Raw genomic sequence first — 20757 nt, 5'->3', positions numbered from 1 at the left:
GCTGATGATAGCATGTTCTTCACAGGTGGTTTAGGGGCCCGAGGAGGAGGAAGAAGTGGCCAGTCGGAGGGCCGACGGGCCACCATCTCCTCAGCACTGGAACTCGAGGGAACAGTCAGCCATGAAGGAGACTTGACTAATTTCATCACCAAGAACCTGGAGCAGAAGATCAAAATGAGCTCCAAGCCCAGTTTGGACTGCAGCGACTGTGAGTACATCATGGTGTTTATGATCCAATAACAAGATTTCGTGTTGAGAAGGTGGAGTGGAAATGTGGTGAGGTCGGGTTCATTGTGCTGGGCGTACTCAGATGTATTGAGTAGAAGCGTTTATCGCCGCTCGATATCAAGGAGAACCAGAGATGTCGTGACGGAAGGGAACGGTATCCTTCAGCAGAGTGTCTATTAGCACCCACACAGCTCATCACATGCTCAGCCAAGTTTGCTCTTTAGACACAGTAGCCCCGAGGCTCCACATATCTCCATGACCCTGGCTGCAGCAGACTGTGAGGAGAGATGATTACTTCTAAGAGGCCTGTGTGTGGCCTTTGAAAACACTGCTGTGATGACTTATCCTGTATGAGGCCAATGATGGACCCTTTGGCCTCCAGTCCAGAACAGTAGCAGCAGAAATTCCTCTTCTTGTAGGTGGTTGTGTGCACAGAGACAGACTTCTTTCTGCGTTTGCAGCAGAGAAAATGTTCATATATATATTTCATATGCAATATTAATGTGTTTGTCTTTATACTTGAGGGCCAGAAGGCTCTAGCAGATGTTGTATTTGCAGAAGGAGGTGTCAGAAATCATATTTGAGGAGGATAATAATATTTTTACCGGCAGCACTTTTAAAACTGCTCTGACAGGCGTCTGACTGTCACACTGACAGATAGCTTTCCCCTATAGATGCTAACAGGCCCAGTCAGCTAATATTCATCATTTATGCATAGCTTTGGGTCATTCGTAGCCCATAGGAAGTAATGGGGAACTGATGCACTAACTTAAACAAATGAATTGCCGTTCCTGAGGTTTCATTATGAGCTGGTTTACATAAATCAGTGTTCATCCAAAGTGCATGTCTACTTCTGTTCATGAGTGTATTCTTTCTATACTACCTTGACTTGGTGGTATGCAGCAGCTACAGTTAGCATACAGCGTACGTTTTTTTTTTAATGATAGTTATCAGTTTATTGTTGTTATTTGTTATTCTGGTCGAGCAGATTCAGTGAAAATGAGTGTTGTAAGCCAAGCATGTCAGAATCAGAATCAGTTTGTGACTTCTCTCCTTACATACAAATAACAAACTTGGCATAAATATTTACAAAAACAAGGAAAATGTATGAATGTATATGTACAGACATATAAATAGGTAGTGTCACAGAGCACCGTGGGGAACTGAAACAGGAAAGGCTGATTTATTGGTTCAGTCAGGAAGTACGCTACATAACTATGAATAGTTTGGACAAATATTGAAAGAAAATTCACATTGATCAAATCCAAGAGAGAAACCGTTAATCATCTTCAGTTATCACAGACATGTTGTCAACAAATACCAGAATACAGCTCACAGGTACAACAGTTAGTAGTAGTGAATGACTGCCACCATAAAGCCAGCAGTAGATCCAACACCAGTAAACCCTCAACATGCAGTTACTTAGATAACAAGTGGCACCAAACAAGCATCAGCAGCGTTCTGATAGTTATCAGATCTTGTTAAACAGCTTTTTCACATCTTATCGGTGTCATGTTTGTACTCAGTTTTTCTCTTCCTTTTTTTTTTTTTTTTATAGCAAAGATTGAGACATTTTGATTGTTTTTAACCCATCGTCTCCCAGATCATTACTGTTCAAGTTAACTGGTTGTCCTACAAAATGCAGCTGAGTTTGGGAAACATTTTAAAAGAAGAGCGGCCAGTGGTTGGAGAAACCATCCCTGAAGCAAGTGAATTACAGATTTGCTTACAGACTCCTTCGTAACCCGCCTCTCTTGGTTTTTAGCTGAATCATTCTTTCTTTGCGCTCTCCATCTTCCTACTTGTTCTGGGCTGATAAAGCAGTCTGTGTTTGAAATGCTGGGCTCAGACTACAGGAGCTTTTGTCTGATTTATCCTCGTTTCACTCCTCCTGACATTTAGAGAAGAGATCTTGGTCTGAACTGATGTGCAGCTCAGATTATTTGGTAATGTGATCCTATAAGATAAATTCATTAATCCCAAAGGAGGTCCTTTGAGGGGATTCACAGATCCAGTCTGAAACCTCCTGAACTGCTTACACACTCACCAAACAGAACATATTTGGTATTTAGGAGTTATAATCTGGATGGCTACGGTTATTACAACAGAGCAGATAATGTTGTTGTCAAGCAACGCTAACCATGCTAAACCATGCAGCTAACATTAGTTAGCATGCAGAAGAATTGCTGAAAAATCACATCCCCCCCAATCACTTTCTCATCCAGACTCATTTAGCTTTTTGTTGTTTCTCACTGCAAAGTATTACAGAAAGTTATTGCACCACAGACTCTTTGTTTACTTCTGCGTCCCCCATAAGATCACATGAGGTGGTGCTCTGCTGCCTCATTGTTCCCTCTGGGAGATATCTCAGTCGTTTCCATAGCTTGTACGATGCACCATTATTCTCCAAATTTGTCTGAGATCAGAGCGACGACTATCTGTGAAGTGGCTCCTTATGTGCATGATGGAACCCAATTTCAAAATCTGGGGCATAATAAGAAAGCAGAGACTCGACCTCAGAAGCAGATATGTTTTCCAAAAGGTCACAAGCTATTTCAGACAATAAATTATCTCTTTTAGCTCGGCGTCTTGACCCCGCGGAGCGTGTCCATTAGCTGCCGTCTGTCTTGTCAGATTTTCCAGGAACCGCTGCCCTTCACTCAGAAACCTCTCCTGATGAGAGAGTCGGCTCAACCGGCCACTCAATTTAAACGCAGGAACACAGTCAATATGGCCTCTGTGGCAGCTCATTCCTTCTACCTGCAGATTCAATTAAGATGGATGACTCAGAGACTTTGTTTAAACTGGACGGATTTATTACCGAGGTCCTGCTGCAGCCTGACAGGAAACTTTCTCGGAGATAGAGATGCAGCCACTGACCGCATGCGTTTTGTGGACGTGGAGATTGAACGGCTCAAGGCTGCTCTGGGTTAAGTGCGCGTTTAAATGTGTGAAGATTGGCTTTTTATAGGAGCAGGTTTTCTTGAAATGAGAATAATTCTTCAGGGGCTCTTGTGTGTGTTTTGTTTGGTCACTTTCTTCTACTTTTAACTGTCGTGCTGAACTAAATCAGCAGAAAACTAAAGATTGTTTCTCAAAATGACACGATCATTTCTCAGTATAATGGAAAATGATATCAAGCAAATGTTATCTAGCTTCTCAAGGTTTTGGATTCTTCTTTCTTTGACGTTTTATAGGTTATGCCATTTTTTTATTACGCTATTTATTTCATTACAAAACAATGTTGAATATTAATTCCACCATCTTGTCTCGCCAGCGGACTGTTCAGGTCCCATCTACAGGAGCCGGGGCTTGACACGGAGACCGGCGGACATCCCACCCATCGATCCTGCCGTCCTATTGGACCTTCAGAGACACACCCAGGAAGTGGCGCACAGCGTGGAGATGATGATGAGAAGCCTCAATGGAACCATCCAGAACGTGAGTCTTAAACTGTGTCGGCTCAAATGACCTCAGGTTACGGTATATTGTGTATTTAGATCAATTAGTCCTTTGTAATTAGTGTGTTACTGTTATTGTGCACTATCAAGATTTTTCTACATAAACAATAACTGCTTTTTTTCCACATTTAGAGGAATTTAGATTTTCTAGAAATAGAAGAACCTGTACAATGTAAACAGGACTTATGCATATTTCTTGTTTATTTATGTATTTGTTTATAGTTCCTTATGTTTTTGAACTATCCTCTTTGCTGCTGTATCACTGCAAATGTCCCGCTATGTGATTATTTGAGGGTGATCTTATGATATTGCACTAATGTATTTACTTACAGTACATTGCATCAAATCAAATCAGGTTTATTGTCATGTTGCTGTACATACACAGTAGTACAGGCAAGATGAGAGAGCGTTTCTTCAGGATCATTTAATTAGCAAGTTTTGCGACATGCACGTCTGGGATAAGACACGAAATGTTCACTCTTGCTGTCTCCTGAAAGGGGCGCTGCGTCTATGCGCGCCGCCATCACGCTATCACGTGCTCAAAACTGAGTTTTAGTGTCTCTTTCTACCATCTTGTTGTCACTCACTTCTGTCTCTGTTTGTGTTACTGACTGATCTCTGTCCATCTGTCTGTTCCTCCAGATGACAGCTCTCAGTGTGGGCTACATTCAGACCTACAGAGACTCAGTTGACAGCCTGGGAGAGTCTGTAGACATGAGTATAAAGGTATCGTATGTGTGTCTTTCACCTAAAGTAACAAGTGCATGTTTAATTTTGTGGGTAGTTCAGGTCATCATAACAGTGAGTGGGTCCACTAGCTGGTTAAAGATTGATTATATGTGAACTTCTTTCATTTTTATCTAGTTTATCTTAACTTTACAACATGTTCTTGGACACGTGTTGCTTTTATCATAATATGATTATTATCTTACAGGAATAGAGTTTAACAAAATGTATTTTTAGAATAAATTGACACCAAACTGTTCATGGTTTGTGGAAAACAAACCACCAAATTCTTGCCAAGTTTGCATAATTATATCCTCTTCTGATATGTCTAAGGCCTAATTTGTTTATTTTTGCCTCCACAGGGCATGTACACGCTGATGGCTCGCTGCGAAGAGTTGGATCGCTCCATGCAGCCCATTCACACCCTGGCAGCACAAATCCGCGACATCAAACGCACCCTGGACGCTCTGGAGGCGATCTGCAAGTAAACGCCGCCCGCCTGGTGCGAAAAAAAAAAACAAAAAACACGTCCCGGCTGCAAAGATCCAACGTCGAGCACATCCCCGAACGAGGATGTCTGCAAGCAACTCCATCCCTCAGCAGGTAGCACACACACACTCTGCAGCCAAGACTCGGTGCACCTCTGGAGTCCCAGAACCATTGCTACTAGGCATGCTGGGTGATTGGCACTCATTGTTCCTCTGTTCATCGTTTGAAGACGACCATGTTTGTGTTGTGAGATCTCAAATGCTTAATTCGCTCCTGGGGCTGAGCTTTTTCTTCTCTTTTTCGAAGCATCTCCTCTAATCAAGTTGTCAAGACACAGAATTTCATAGATTAACCTCGTTTGGAGTCACTTGTGCCCTGGACACAGACTGAGAAGATGGCGGGATAGATGCCCTCGTTTTCCACGTTAACGTCGAAGGAGTTTGTTGTTGTTCGTCCAGCCTGCTTGGTTCAGATTGCACTAACCTCTCGCCTCCACGCGGGGGTGATGTTTCTTTCTCTGTCTCTGGAGAGGCGAGAACAAACTGCTGAGAAGACAGTGACTTTTGCACAAGAACAGAAAGTCTATTTTTTAATCTTATGCAACAGAGATCAGATTGTTTCACTGCAGGCTAAATTAGGGGAGAGGAGCATCACGCGTGTGTCTCCGTCTGTTTTTTTTTAAGATGTTTATTTATTCAGTTTCCTCAGCATGCTTTACTAAAACACTGTGTCTCTGTGTCACTGGGAACCAGTACAGTCAGCGAAGGGTACTGTGTCATGAGCTCAGTCGGTACCGAACGTGTTTCACTCCAATTCTCTCACGTCGTTCATCAATTCAAACCAAGCTGTCAACCTTCAAATCACAGGTTTTCCTCTCTTATATAAACCAGTCATGCCGTTTGAGCTGATACCTCACTTTACTCTTCTGAGTCAGTGCAACCCGAGACGAGAAAATAACTGGAAAAATATCTTACGTAGCCTTCACAGAATAAGTAATATAATCCTGAGAAGCTGCAGGATCGAGCTGGACACAGACACTGATCTCCTGAGAAGATGCAAAATCACAAAGTCCAGAATTCATTTGATTCCTGATCATTTAGTTGCACCAGAGTTTATCACGGGAACGTAAATTTCTCTGCTTCCTCCGACTGCACGCTGCAAGCTAAATTGTAAACACATTTCCTGGTTGTGCGACTGTGGACTTACGAGGGTTTCATCGTTGTGAGTGTTTTAAAAATCAGAACATTATCACTTTGAGCACGGATGGGGCTGAGAGTCCAAAAACTGTCTCATCTGTGCTGAAAAACAGCTTGATAGCATTAGAGAAGTGAATAAAGTGAAGTCCACAGTGGGTTTACATGCCTCCACTGCTCCAGGAAACACTGACTAAGGCCTCAGATCAGTGTGCGGTGGCTGTTTTGCTTCTAAATGAGCAATTTAATTACCTTAAAGTAACATTTTTGCGCACGCTTTGATAGCCGGATGTCCTGCGGCACACACGTCAAACTGAGAAAAGGCAAAGATAGATGTTCTGCTGCTAATAGATTGTTTAGATGAAGATCAGTTGTCATGGAAAAGTGACGAAAACGCCAAATCGATCCATGCTGAAGATTGTTCATTCATGGCATGGATCGTGGTGGTTCTGTTTCAGTTCAGCCACTTAAAAAGAAATAATTTATGCATTAGCAGCACTCGGTTTCAGAGCACGTTTTGAATTCATTAAGTTGCTCTTGAAGCACCGTTATCGACAGTTTGCCAGCTGAGGACTGAAGTAAACATCGTGGAGGAGTCAGTTTGGTCTGTGGCAACAAGTTTCACTCTTTTGGGGGATTTCTTCTGCATTAATTCCTCACTGGATGAAACCCTAAAAATTACGTTCAAATCAATGAAGGTTTCAGGACACAGGATGTGAACTGAAGGAAGTATTTGTTAAAGTACTTCATGACAAAGGCAATAAATGTGTCATTTAATCAAGTATAAGTCATTGTACTTGATTTAATAGAGACTGTGGTGCTTCTGTCATTGCACTGGTGGGTTCCTTGTAGTAGATCATGTACTAGACCTCAATGCGAATACTCGTACATGCACCTACTACGAATGGCAGCCATTATGTAATTTGTATTTTACGATTTATCCAAAACCGACTACCGAAGTACTTTTTGGGATATTTGATCTCCATGGGAGCAAAACTGCAAACAAGGTAAGTACACGTTTTAACCTGGGACGAGTTATCGATGCTGAAATCTGCTCTAAAATGTCACATTTGGAAGCAGAACCGGGAGCAGCAGCGTGACTCTTGACTGTCTGTATATGAAGTTCTGTACTCTCTTTCACCTCGATCGACAAAAATCACGTCATCGGCTTTACGGAAAAATTTATTTATTCTGGCTGTTGATGTAAAATCTGCTCTTTGTCTTCTTGTCACTTTCCTTACCTTGTCAGGCGAAGTCTGTGAAAACTGTCGGGAGAAAATTCAAACAGGAATGGGAGCATTGTTAAAATATCAAAGCTATATATATATATATATTTAAAAGTTTACGATCGTCCTGAATCCCTTGAGGTTGCGGAAACAAACGTGGCTATGAAGATGTAAATGCTCTTTTGTAGGTGAACACAAATGTCTAGAGGGCCGATGTTTGGAAGCCTTGGTAGATTTTTTTTTTGAGAAACGATCCCTGAGACGAGCGATGAGAGAAGAAATGTCATTTTCTTGTTCATAATATATATAAATGTATGATTGGTTCATTTTCTGTTGTACAATCAGATGCACCTGTGTACATATGATCTCTTTCTGTAACTAAAAATGATTTAGATACCCTTCGTCTTGAGTGTATATTTTAATGAAAAATAACAAATAAATTTACATGAGCTGCAAAAAAACCGAAACCAACCGTCTGATCTTTGTGTTAACAGAATAGAGAGGAAACGACACAGATTTATAAAAAAAATATATCTACACACATGTAAACGTGACAAAATGACGGTCAACAACAACACTAGGACCCTGGAAATGAAGCAGCTAAATGGAATTGAGCCGTCAGTAATTGTTTTATTTACAACTGAGTGTTTTCTACAGTGACGAGGAAAAGAAGATGGTGTAGTTTCACCAGACGTCAGGCAGAGGGCGCCAGAGAGCTGAGAAAATATGTGCTGCGGCTCAGCAGATGGACATTTTAAAGACTGTTAATATCTGTGGTTGGTAGAGCCTGGTGTCTTTTTATAAATATGCAAGAATTAGTAGCCCAGGAACAGATATTCTTCTTTTTTTTTTTGTCATGAAAAAAGTCAAGGCCGTCTTTTATCCTCTCCAGGATTATATTCAGCAGATAACGAACTTAAAACTACTTCAAGCTTCACCTAAATGATTTTTATTGTGTTGTATGGAGCTGTTTAGTTTCCAAACTCAGTCATAAATTTTTTTTGTGTGTTTCATTCAAACAACAAATTTCTTTTTTTGGCTTGTAAAGAAAACGGTAAGTGATTTGTGATCAGTGGTTGGTTGGTTTTCAGTGACGCCATTTTTCTTTCGGTTTTTGTGGCTTACTTTGAGCTTTCTCTGTGACTGTTGAAAACTCTGTAGGGAAGTCAGTGTCACAAAAAGTAAATGTTTCTCTTGCTGGTTGGTCCATTTCACAAACAAATGAAGAAATAAATCAGATACTGTGCTGACTGTACACTGACATAGGATTGAACCATGTTTAGTCTCACTGGACTTGGTTGCTTGTAAATTCCTGATACTCAAACTTTTAGCTGAAAGTTTGTGCAAAAAAATCAACTAATTAATGGCCAATAGCTTTTAAAGGCAGATTAAAGGTTCAGTTTACCTCAATCAAAAGAAGAAAAATTAATATTTTTGTGTTATTTGCTCTGGTGGAGTGGTACATTCCTGCTGCCACTTCCTTTGGATACTTTGGAGAATGTAATTTCAATGGCGTTTCTTGTTTTTTATTTGTTTGTTTTTATCTTTTCTTCAGGTGAACCTGCCTCTTAAGCTGACATCTGTATTTAACAGGGAGAGAAACCAGAGTATGTTAGGCCTTAAAAGGGCAAATTCATTTCCATATAACAAACATTCAAACACTCAATGTGAAAACAAAATGTGCAAAGACGTCCTCGAGTGCAGTTTTATAAACTTTAACCAGTCTGTGATGAGGTTAGATAACCAAATCGTGTGATATGACAATAAGCTCGAGTCATTCTTGTCACTTCTTTTAAAGAGAAAACAATATGCAGTCAGTAGAAACTGAAAAACAGCGACAAGTGTTTGTACCACTGTCTGTTGGCACATCCAGCTCCAGACACAGTTTGTCCTCCTCGTTTCTAGAACTCTCTCCACATTGTGTTCAGCAGCAAAGCAGCACACCCGCAGCTAGCAGGGATTCAGTGTCTGGCTCAAGGGCACTTCAGACGGGCTCATGTTCACAAGTCTAATCTCCCAGGTGACGGCTGGTTTAGTTCAGATTTTTTAAGGATCCAGGCAAAGGCTTCCAGCCACCAGCAACAGCAAAGCAGTCAAGTCGAGGCCACTCAGTGGTCTGGTTCCACCGTCTGTAGGTACCGAAGGCATCGGACTTCCAGTACCAGGTGAACTACTTCCTCTAAACTCAGTCACAGAGGCACGTTTTGTTGCAGAAGCTATTGCAGAAGCTCTCGTAGCTCCGACTTGCACCGTTCTCCCGACAGAGGCTCCGTCTTTGGGGGACTGCTGGTCCGAGACGTCCCCGTCTGCAGTCTTGTACCACTGACACTGGAAGTCCTTCTTCCAGATCTCAGCTGGATCCGGTTCGGCTGCTTTGGTGTCTGTGTCTGGCTGAAGTGTGGCTTTTGCTGCCTCTGCCTGAGAGAGACGATGGAAAATAACGTTAGCAAACAGCCGCATTTGTTCTCATAGGAAATGTTTGACATGTTTTGATTTCTGTCTGAATCTGGTGAAGTGACTGAAACTCAGAAGGAAGAATCTGTTTTCTCACAGTGTTCTGCAATGATTCCTACTTTATATTACACTTTTTATAACCATTGATTATTACCAAAGCCCCATTCAGACATTTGCAAAATATGATTGTAACAGTTTTCCGGTGTTCAGTGGTGGAGAATCAAAACTCTACTGGATCCTCCTCTGTTGCATCTCAGCCACGGTTTTCCTCTTTCTTGCTGCCTGTCTGAAGACAGAAGATCCTCAGGCGACAGGACTCCCTGCTGTTTTTCCCCCTATGTTTTTTTCTACAAAGCATGCCTGGTTGTCTTGCCGCAAAATTAGTTTCCAACTTTCCACACAGAGAGAGCACACGAGTTGGGAACTTGTGTCTCTGTGTCGGTTCTTGTCACCACGTGGACACATAGTTTGGGAAGCAACAGAAAGAGTGACGAAGTCAAAGAAGTAGTTGGAGATCTTCTGAAGGGAGTTTCTGTATGACGCTCATGTGTCCCACGAGTGTGTACAATATGTTAATCGTCGTTTGTTCCTCAAATGCAGGCCCCATGTTGTTTTACATACATGTAGATAAAACATTAGATGTGTTCAATTTATATGAGTGAGAACAGACTGAATGTTAAAAGCACCAAAATCTAAAGCTTCCATGAATCAGCGGCTTTTTAAAAAAGCTATTTCAACACCAACAGATCACTGAAAGACTTATTTTTCAGGGCAGTTGTGTTAAATGTGTGTTCAGCTAATTAAGTGGACACTAGATTGGACCCGGGCTGCCAGGTGCCGCAGTTGGTAGCAACAAGAAGGTCGCCGGTTCGCGTCCCGGTGAGGACACCCGGGATCTTTCTGTGTGGAGTCTCCATGTTCTCCCCGTGCAGCGTGGGTTCTCTCTGGGTTCTCCAGCTTCCTCCCACACAGTCCAGAAACATGTTGAGGTTAATTGGTGATTCTAAATTGTCCGTAGGTGTGAATGTGAGTGTGCTTGGTTGTCTGTCTCTAAGTGTAGCCCTGTGATAGACTGGTGACCTGTCCAGGGTGTCCCCTGCCTTCGCCCTGATGGATAGACTCCAGCCCCCCATGACCCTAGTGAGGATTAAGCGGTGTATAGATGATGGATGGATGGATGGATAGATTGGACCTGTTTCATCTTTCATAAGACTTGGTCGCCACATGTTCTGGAATATTTCATAGCTCTCCACAGTGAAACAAAGCTGCCTTGATGCTTCACCAGTTTCTATCTGAACAAGGTGAAACAGGCTTCTTGTTGAATATATTAAAAATACAATCCAATGCTTAAGCAGGGTTAATAAATTCAGCACACATGCATCTTGAAGTTGACCTAAAATTGCCTTTTCTTACCTTTTCTGTCACCTTTTCCGGCACCTTCTCTGCTGCTGCTGCTGCTGCTGCTGCCGCCGTGGGTGGGGGTGGGAGATGGAGATAGGCAGAGCTCTCTGGGTTTTGACGGACGCACCGACCCTTCCCCTGGCACAGGGAGGCCGAGCAGAGCCGGGTTGCCGTGGTTACGTTGACGGAGTAAGGTCCCAGGACCTTGCGGACGAACTCTGCCAGGCCCTGACACTCTCTCTGAAACGCAGACAGGCAGACGGGTGGATGTAGAAAGAAACAACGGAGCCGGACGGTCGCAGCGGTGGATTAAACTCAAAAATGACTCGGGCAAGAGACATTATCACAATCTCGTATTTAATGATGAAAGATCTGAGTTAATTGCCTCTGCAGGGATTAGCAGCTGAATTTCATACTGTGCACATATTTTTTTGGAGAAGTCTCACTTGTGTCCTGCCCCTCAGGCTCTTTCTACCAATAGGAATGCTCCATCTATGACTATGGATGGGTTTGGCTGTGTAATGAGACAGACAGGAGACACTGCTTCCTTTATAAGTTTGTTCTTAAACCGTGCTGCACTTTTGACAGATAAAACAACTGAGCGGCAAAAGATTTGAGACAGAAAACTACAGACTGAAATCCTACGAAATCATATCTTGAGCTCGGTTGCCAGTAAACCTACAGGCATATTAACGAGCGTATGCACTTTATGTAAATGTGAAAATACCTCCGTCTTCGTCTCACTTCTCTCCCAGAAGACAACTCCGGCTGTTCCCATGGCAGCGCTTTCTCCAATGGTGCTGACCAGGTCGGCCTGTACAAAAAACACGCACAATGAAAGAAGAAGATAAAACACACTTCCAACCTTTAATTATTCTCTTTTAGTAATCACTCCAGATGTAAGAACCAGGACTCTACGTCTGTCTTCTCATTGATCCTTTTCTAACATGATGCTTTTAGCACAAAGCTCCCTCTGATTGCGCTCATCTTCCCCCCTGTCTCTAAGATCTATCACCTCCTCTCGCTGCTTCGGGGGGTCATCGTTGTTTGTCTCATCTTGGAGCGACCTGTTCATGCTTTTAATTTGCGTGTACCTTCAATTTTTAGTTCATTAGGGCTTAAAATAATTGGAAATCAAACTGCTTCAGTGGCTGATGTAATTCTTTGGAAATGATTTTTCCTTGATGGGTAAAGGTGAGCCGTCTAATGTGTTCTAAGCTGGAATTCATTCGTAGTGCACCTGAATCAAACGCTGGATATATAATGTAATCTTACCTGTGATAGCGGAGTGTTGGTCGAGGCGTAGACGCTCTTGACCAGAGGGAACACGGGAAGGTCGAACTCGGCTCCGGCCAGAGATGACACTCGAAGTGCTTCTTTTATTTGACTCGATAAATAACGTCTGGCTCCGGCGGTGCCGCTCTGCAGGGAGGAGGACATATTGCACACATTCCGGTTAAACAACAATAAACTGCGCTGTCTTTTGTTCATTAAAGCTCCGTTCACAGCGTTTCTCTTGAGTTTACGTCAGAAGGTTTCACGTCGGCCCGAACAACTGAAGCTGGGTCGTCTTTGTAAACTCCTACAATAGAAGAGAGTTTTATTACCATTTGCACCGGTATGCTACAGTGCAGGTATGATGGAGTTTCTTTGTGAGTTTCCTCGATTCAGCTTTATATACAGGAAAAATTAAAATAAAGAAAAAGGTAAGAGCAGCAGCAATAAAAAAAATATTTAAAAAAAGATGCATTGTAAAGATAAATAAGTAAACGTTATAAAAAAAAAAAGCACTTTGTGTCAAAAAGGGTTAAAAATAGACACCCTGAGGAAGTAATTGCACATATTTAGTGGTGTACAGAAGTTATATTGAACTTGTTGGAGTGTTATATTCTAATTTGTTAACTCTTAAGCTTAATTAATGCTTTTCACATTTGCAAAGGGTCTGCGAGTGCAGCCCGAAGTTTGTGACCACACAGAAAGCAAATGTTAGTTATGAGGAGAGACGTTATGAGGAGGTTCCCCACATGTTTATAATTCATTGTTTAAGGAATTGTAATTGAAGTAGATGTTGTAGGACTTTGGGGGCGCTGTGGTGTGTGCATGCTTCTCATCCTGCGCCCTTATAGACACGGTGCTGCAGTTCAATCTGCTACTAGCTGCTGTATCCTGTAAAAAGTCGCTGCATTTCAAACTTCCACAAGAGCCCTGTGTGTTCTTATGTGTTTGATCTGAAAGACAACAAAACTTCTGTAGTAAAACAGAACCTTGTGCGTCCGTACAGTTCATATTGGTCAAATCATGAATCTGCCTTTAGATGAGTTGACTTTTACAGATTGTCAGAGAGGAGCTGTCGTAGAAGTTTCCAGTTTTACTCTACAGATTTCTGCAGTCGAGATGTTTTCATCAGCTTATGCTATGTTCTCTGTTTTGATGCTCCCAAGTAGATCGTACTCTTTTCTGTTATTGTAGCTTGTGCGTGAACATTTTGCACGAGCAAATACGTGAAACGGTTCCCACCTGCAGCTTGTCCAGTGTGAGCAGAGGGTAGAGGGCAGAGCTTCGCTTCCACAGCCACAGCAGCTCGTCGTTCAGGGCCATCTCCGCAGCAGGGCACTGGCCCGTGTAGTTGGCTAACGTGGTTTGGGCGGGGCTGTTGTTGTAGCAGCTGGGGTAAGGGGACATCCCCCACAATGCTTTGGGCCGTAACCTTTTGACCTCCCGAAGAGTCTCCATCATCACTGACTGGGCTGCTGCCTCGAAGTCCACCTGCGAGGAGACGAGTAGATCTTTCAGGTGTTTTCCATTTTGTGATCAAACATCGTTCAGGAGTAGACGACCTCATCGCTGCACTAATGCATGAGGTCTGCTGATGTAACAATGTGTAGCTTCTACTGAGGTAACTGTAGTTTCACTGTATCTGTTTTTTTATTGGTCAGTGTAACAGATCTATAGCTTGCAAAGTCCCATAGTTTCCACTAGCAGCCTGATAGCCTTACAGCGATTACAAGACTCCAGGTAATAGTCTGGCCCAACCTCATAACAACCAGAACAACACCAACCTGCTGTTACAGCACATGATGCAAATGTAGCATGTTAATTAGTGAGCTTTATTATCTTTAGACAGAGCCCAGCTACCTGTTTCCTCCTGTTTATAGTCTTTATGCTAAGCTAAGCTAAACATCTGTCTTTTCTTCACAGATTCTACCAAACAGATGCCATCTGCTTAATTTACCTTCAAACAACTTCTGAATACATGTATATTTATTGTAATGTAAACTAATTAATTATGTATAAGTAGATACTTGATGTCCACATACAGTGTGTCCATATGTGTGTTTAGGTATTTATGCAGAAGATCACAGTGTCTTATAAGCAGGTTTATCCAATTAACAATTAGTAGCGTATGAAAGATATTTTTATTGTGGACAAATTTACTGTATAAAATCAAAGAACAGTTTTATTTCTACCGTTTGACAGAACCAGGCTCCCTGTTTCCTACTTCATGCTAAGCTAAGCTAAACTTCTACTGGTTGTAGCTTCATATTTACTCAACAGATGAGTGAGTCTGGTCCATCTTTTGTGTATTGTGTGAAAGTGTGTTTCCAGGAATACTGAAAAAATTCTCTCATTCAAAAGATCAGCAAAAAAAAAAGTAAAACCTAACAATTACCAACTGCATACCTGTAAATATCTGATCATATATAATGTAAAAAAGTTAAATATGTATAAGTAGATAAGTTATATATTCATATAGTGTGTACATATGTGCTGTAATAGAAGGTTTTATCCATATTCCCCATTTCTAATTTAGCATAAGATGGTCCCATTTAACCACAAGTCAACACAATTCCTCTGTGTCGACCTTTTTATTTACTTTTTCTAGTTCATCTGAATCCATGCAGCTCTATTTGTTTGCACTTTTATAAAGGAGATGATGGTTTCTCATTGGAGCCGATTAACGAATTAGTAGCTTATAAAGGATATTTCCAAATCGGCTAAATTTACTGCATGAAAACAAGTTATTTTTTCTTTATTTTACCTTTTGATGAAGCTTTGATGAACCTGAGGGATGAGCCATCACATTAAGTACAGCAGTACTACTTGTATTTGGCCTTCCTGCTACTCTGCTCCTCTATGTTCCCGCCTCATTTCTTCCTCCTTTGGTACCTCTTTAAAGGTTCTCACATCATGGCTTGGAAATATTGCCATTAATTAGGATACCTCGGTGTAACGACCAGAACAGACCCCAGTTGGGTTCGTGACCACATTTCTTTTGCATTTTCCATCAAAGCTTTTCACTTGAGAGAAAACTGGCGTCTTGCATCCTCCCCCATCTGCCTGCAGCTTTGTAGGTTTCCTCTCTATCAGTGCTGCCTCAGCCTTTACCTTATGCCTCTTTCCTTTTCATGCATGGTGCCTATTTTCTCTTACTTTTATCTTTTAGACTTGTTTTCTCTTCCCTGTATGTCCACCTTTCCTACCTTTGACCACTTCTCCACCTCTTCTGGGGTCCAGCTTGGGAAAAACGACCTCAGCAAGTTCCTGGACGCCTCCTGATACGTCGCCTGCTTCTCTTGGTTCCTCGACCACTGGGGGACCCACTCGGCCCAGCGCAGCACCCCCAGCCCCAGGTACCTCGGGGCGGGTAGAGCAGCCTCCAGGTCCTGCTGTGTCTTCTGGAGGTGGCTGTCCAGGCGAGTGTGCTGCGGTAGCCCCCCGTTGACCGGTGTGTCCTTGTCCACAAAATACGGGTAGTTCCCCAACGAATCCCTGTAGAAGACCGCCACGCGGCCTTCCCGTTCCATCCCAAAGGATCTGGGATCTGGCCGGCCGGAGCACGAAGAGTCACGGATGCCCCAGAAGATAATGAAAGGCTGTCCGGACAGGAGAGGAGGGCGGGCGGGCTGGGGTGGACCGGCTGTGCAGGGGCCAGAAAAGGCAGCGAACCAGAGGATGAGGAGGAGGAGGACGGCTGATGAAGATGCTGTGTGAGTCCTGAGGCTGCGGACCGTCAGCTTCGGTTGTGGCTGTGGGTCCGGATGCGACCGCGGTTCGGTCCACGCCATTGAAGCGGCCGCCTCTCAGGCTCTCACCACTTCAGGCCCTCGAAGCCGATCATGTTCCTGGAAAACGCAGCAAACAATCAGCACTTTGTAATCACTGAAACCCTTAGTTTTCTCACTTAATGCTAATTGGTGCCACTTTAGGCTTGGAGAGTGGCCTCTCTGTAAACTGTTGAGAATCATGTTTGTGGAATGTCCTGAGCAAACCCGTACATTGTCCTCCAGAAGTCCTCTGTTTTTGTTTGCTGTTGCTTTGCTCCTGTTTTATATTTTGTGCTGCTGCAGTGTCCCAGCGAAGGCAGGGGAGGCTGCGAGCTAGTAAACATGCATGTAAACAGGGCTGGATTTGGTTTTCTACTTCATCTGCTTTACATGTTTGCCAGAGCTCAAGGAGACGACGCGATAGGTTTGGGTGTAAATGTAAACATAACTTTTGCTTGTGTGCAAGGAAAGTCCAGAGGGCTGCTTTAGAGAAACCCACCCACTGTCCACCCACACGGTTCTGCTCACTTGTGCCGCTTCTTCTCAGGACTGTGTGGGCATGTGCAGACCTTCTGACATCGCCTCCGCTCTTGTGTTAATTTCATTGCACCAGTTAGACACCTTTGTATCACACAAAGTTTGGTGACGTGACGTATTTTGCAGCAGCGATCGCCCCAGTTAACAAACTGTCCAGTTTAAACATCGACTGGCTACAAATACCATCTTTCAGCTCAACAGGAAGTAGTTTCCTATTCTCCATACCATTCACGTCATCCTGAATGTACAGTTTTATGTTAGTTGCTCTTAGAGAAAATAACCCACGGCTTCTTTTGACCAAGCTCCAAACATTTAAAGAAAAATCTTACATAAACATTCTTCCTGTATCTTTAAGTTTCTTTCCAATGACTGAAATAGCCTCTAAAAACTCATCTAAGAATTTTTCCCCCCTATGAAAATAATTTGGCTTTCAAACAGCCTACTGTATATTCTGGACAATGAGCCGCTACTTTTTTCAAACTGCGGCTTAAACAATGATGCGGCTAATTTATGGATTTTTGCAATTTTTATGAATTTGCGAGCGACAACGAAAGAGAGGCTGAGGAAGTGACGAAGGAATTTTGAGGCTGTTCAATTGCGACACTGAAGAAGACGACTTTAGTGGTTTTAGTGCAGGAGGAAGATGAAGATAGCGATCAATGACTTCTCCTGGTAGGCTGCTGTGTTTTTCATTTCTTTAACCAGCCGTGTTACAGGCACTGTTCAGAAAAAAAGCATTTACGTATTTGTTTGTTACCGGTACGTATTTAAGTTAAACAAATCTTCGGCCTGTATATGTGCACATTCTTTTTCTTTTTAAAGTTAGCGGGTGCGGCTTATATTCAGACGCGCTCAATCGTCCGAAAATAGGTGTGACTCTTCACCTTTGGAGTCCCAGCCTCTCCAGCCCTCTGCCAACTTGCTACCTCTCAAGCACACCAGCTCACCCACAAGGCCGCTCAGACACTATAAAACACTTCACAATGGCAAGTTGTACTACTGGAGTAATTCAGACGTAAGTGTTTGGTCTGGGAACGAATTCTGAAGAATAACAGCGATACAGAAACATCTTCAGGTTTGTTTGGCTTCAAGGTGGAAACGCTCAACCATTGACTACTTATTCTGCTCTTAATGTGTCTTGTAGCGCATAAAAACACCACACGGACAAGTGCAAATCCTGCTTTTTACTGGAGGGCTCCTGTAAATATTGCAAAACGGAGATATTTAAAACCAGCTTTTTGTAGATTTGTTCAGAATGTAGTCGGCTGAAATGGAGTACAGGACACACGTAGTAGCTGTTGCACTGCCAATTCCTCTCTCCAAAAAGCATAATTTTCTGACACAGAGCAGTTAAAAATGCTGGCAGGTTGCTTCTACAGGGATAGATTGCAATTTAAACATAATTTAATCTGATATCCAGTCATAAAACAGCTTCAGCCCCCTTCTTTTTTTTTTTTACTGCACTTTTTCTTCCCCGTTGTCTGAATTTGGGGAAAACACGTTTGTATGTTTTCTCCTCATTTGTTTTGAGGATCTATTACTTAACACAGAGTCACTGTGACATTTCTAACACAGCTTGCTTACAATTAACTTCATGAGTCACATTGGATTCAGAGTGTGACCACTGCGTGACTTACTTAGCTCATTTGAATCATAATGAAGTGCTAATGTGCGCCGCAAATTATCCAGTCAGTTCAAACGGCGAGAGGAAACCCAGAGCATATGTACATTCGGTCCAGAACGACACTTAAACGCACTTTTAAAATACAGCTTTTTAAAAAAATCTAATTGTTGTTTTTCATCCACTGCAGTTCAGATTCTACTTTTTTTTTTATTCCTCATGTACCTGAGAGCTGTGGTTTGTTCATATTTTTTGCATTTTGCGTTAAATAAATTCATGAAGTCGTGTGGCACGCTTGCTTTTGGAGCATGAAAACAAATCCGAGGGAAAACAGTGGCTTGCATCTTTAAAGCGCGCATTAATTATTTCATTTAATAAGAGGCAGAATATCTTTGAAGATAATTGCTGCTTTTTGCTTCCTGCTGGTGCACTTTCATGAAGCTTTGGATTGTTTATTGGACTCGAGTTAAAGAGATTACGGACAAAAAAGGCAAATACAGATGGAGCTGGGGACGTTTTTAGTCAAGAATGAAAAAAATAATATATAAATACTACATCCTCAGGGATATTTCTAACATTAAAAAAAAAAAAAGTGAGGACAGCATCTCTTGCTGCCAGTTTTAGTGTTTCATGCTCTATTATTTAGTTTTAGGTATTGATTATACTTGTTATATATTCAGATTTTCATTATATACAGAATTTCATTCCATATATTCAGACTTTCATTCCATATATTCAGACTTTCATTCCATATATTCAGACTTTCATTCCATATATTCAGACTTTCATTCTATATATTCAGACTTTCATTACATATATTCAGACTTTAATTCCATATATTCAGACTTTCATTATATATATTCAGATTTTCATTATATATATAATTTCCCAAACAGCATGCCATAATATTTTATATTGTGTGTTATATTTTCTGGCTACTTATAGTTTTTGCTGCCTGTCTATGAACCTGTACAGCACTTTGGTCAACTCAGGTTGTTTTTATAGACTTCCAAAATAAATAAATCTGATTCAATTTGACTTGAAGATTGGAGAGTTTTGTTGTTTTAGTCGTATCATGACTTGTGCTGCTAAATAAACAAAACATTGACTCTTTATGGTGCATTTTTCATTTTCATACTCGCAGCATATTTCACACTTTATTGTTCATTTAGTGTATTTTTCCTCTTATCAGATTTATTTTCTGCCTTTTTATTTATATTAGTGGTGGTGGTCACTTCACTCTTTTTGCTCTGACTGTAACGACAGAATTTCCACGTGAGGATCAGTTAAGTATTTCTGTTCTGTTCAGTGAAACAGGGCCTGATTAGGGCACCGTTTGGTCGTCTTGCTGGGGAAACACATCACGCTGTTGTCGCACAGCTTCACTGAACCACTGTGGTTTTTGTTCAGCAGGTAGCACCAGATAAAGAAACGTGGAAACTGCCCTGAACGTAGCTCCTTTTAAACGATGTGCAGCTGCTTTGTGTAGGCGGTTAAAACTGATGGGAGACTCTGCACGCCTTTAAAAAAAAAAAAAACCCACAGGAGCAACAGAAGACCACTTTGTTCCGATGAAAAAGTTCTAAAAGGAACCCGTGGCTTGATTAAGTATGCGAAGTGACTGAAAAGAGACGCGCGTTTCATCATCATCAAAGCCTCATTTAAGCAGCGGCCCAAAAAACTGACTGTATTTATGGTGTAAAGTCTCGTAACTCTGTGAAACCTGTGAAGTGTGACGTTGCTGTTAGCTACACTGTGAAATACGACTCGGGAGCCGTTTTTTCAGCCCGTGTTTGATCAAATCTTCTGCGTTTGTTCACGGTGGACACGACTTAAAGGGTTACCCGCGGTGATTGCGTCTGTAAACGTGCATCTCGCTCGTGTGTTCAGATCGGACTGAGCCGACCCGGGAGGCCTGTTCCACCAGGCTGCAGGATTTTGGGGTTAAAGAGGTAACTTCGAGCTTAATCGTAGATTTTCAGGCTTAAGACGGAGGTTCACCTCTTGCCATCACCACGGTAACGGCTCCGTAGCGGGTTGTGTTGGAGGTAACTGGTGTAAAAACACTACCTGCTGACTCACTGATTGTCTTGGAGGAGCGGTATCGCCATTTGTGGAAGATCCAGTGGAGGTCGGTGTGCAGATGGTGATAATGTAAGGAAGGCAAGAATTTTTTGAAAATCCTTTTCTTTCCCTGATCGTATAGATTCTCAGAGGAGTCTTTTTTTTTTTTTCCTGTTGCCTGCAGGCATTTCAAACCCATTCCATTGTTCTGTAGGTCGTATAGCTTTATAATCCTAAACGGTGACGTGCTGAAGCGCTGAAGCCTTGTACTTGTTGACCTCATGAGATTTGCAAGTAAGCCGACCAACTGCT

At 42.2% G+C, this 20757-nt stretch overlaps 2 protein-coding genes across 2 annotated transcripts in view; one reads left to right on the top strand and one right to left on the bottom strand.

Annotated features, from left to right (window-relative positions):
• borcs6 (BLOC-1 related complex subunit 6) overlaps positions 1-7784 on the top strand; it is an 11802-nt gene extending 4018 nt beyond the window's left edge. The window contains exons 4-7 of the mRNA XM_008297712.1: positions 26-208; positions 3506-3669; positions 4332-4415; positions 4778-7784. Coding sequence (XP_008295934.1) covers positions 26-208; positions 3506-3669; positions 4332-4415; positions 4778-4903 — 557 coding nt within the window. The 3' untranslated portion in view covers positions 4904-7784. The remainder of the gene's footprint in view (positions 1-25; positions 209-3505; positions 3670-4331; positions 4416-4777) is intronic.
• Positions 7785-9133: 1349 nt separating this feature from the next.
• Positions 9134-16244, bottom strand: LOC103369101 (hyaluronidase-2). Its single transcript, XM_008297711.1, has 6 exons — positions 15660-16244; positions 13696-13944; positions 12454-12600; positions 11906-11992; positions 11230-11418; positions 9134-9741 (listed from the first exon to the last, which is right to left on the bottom strand). Exons 1-6 carry the CDS (start codon positions 16242-16244, stop codon positions 9370-9372), a joined length of 1629 nt encoding a protein of 542 aa, XP_008295933.1. The 3' UTR covers positions 9134-9369.
• Between the last annotated feature and the right edge of the window lie 4513 nt (positions 16245-20757).

This window comes from Stegastes partitus, unplaced genomic scaffold, assembly GCF_000690725.1.
Source record: "Stegastes partitus isolate 25-593 unplaced genomic scaffold, Stegastes_partitus-1.0.2 Scaffold1240, whole genome shotgun sequence".
Lineage (NCBI taxonomy): Eukaryota > Metazoa > Chordata > Actinopteri > Pomacentridae > Stegastes > Stegastes partitus.
This window is presented reverse-complemented; position numbering and strand designations above follow the sequence as displayed.

What these genes read in the sequence shown, in the direction of transcription:
- LOC103369101 (XM_008297711.1), bottom strand. Translation starts at nt 16,244, where the DNA reads ATGGCGTGGACCGAACCGCGGTCGCATCCGGACCCACAGCCACAACCG. An exon ending in AGGTGGAGAAGTGGTCAAAG is followed by an intron (nt 13,945 to 15,659) that starts GTAGGAAAGGTG and finishes GTCTCCTCGCAG; the next exon opens with GTGGACTTCGAGGCAGCAGC. An exon ending in TCACACTGGACAAGCTGCAG is followed by an intron (nt 12,601 to 13,695) that starts GTGGGAACCGTT and finishes TCCTCCCTGCAG; the next exon opens with AGCGGCACCGCCGGAGCCAG.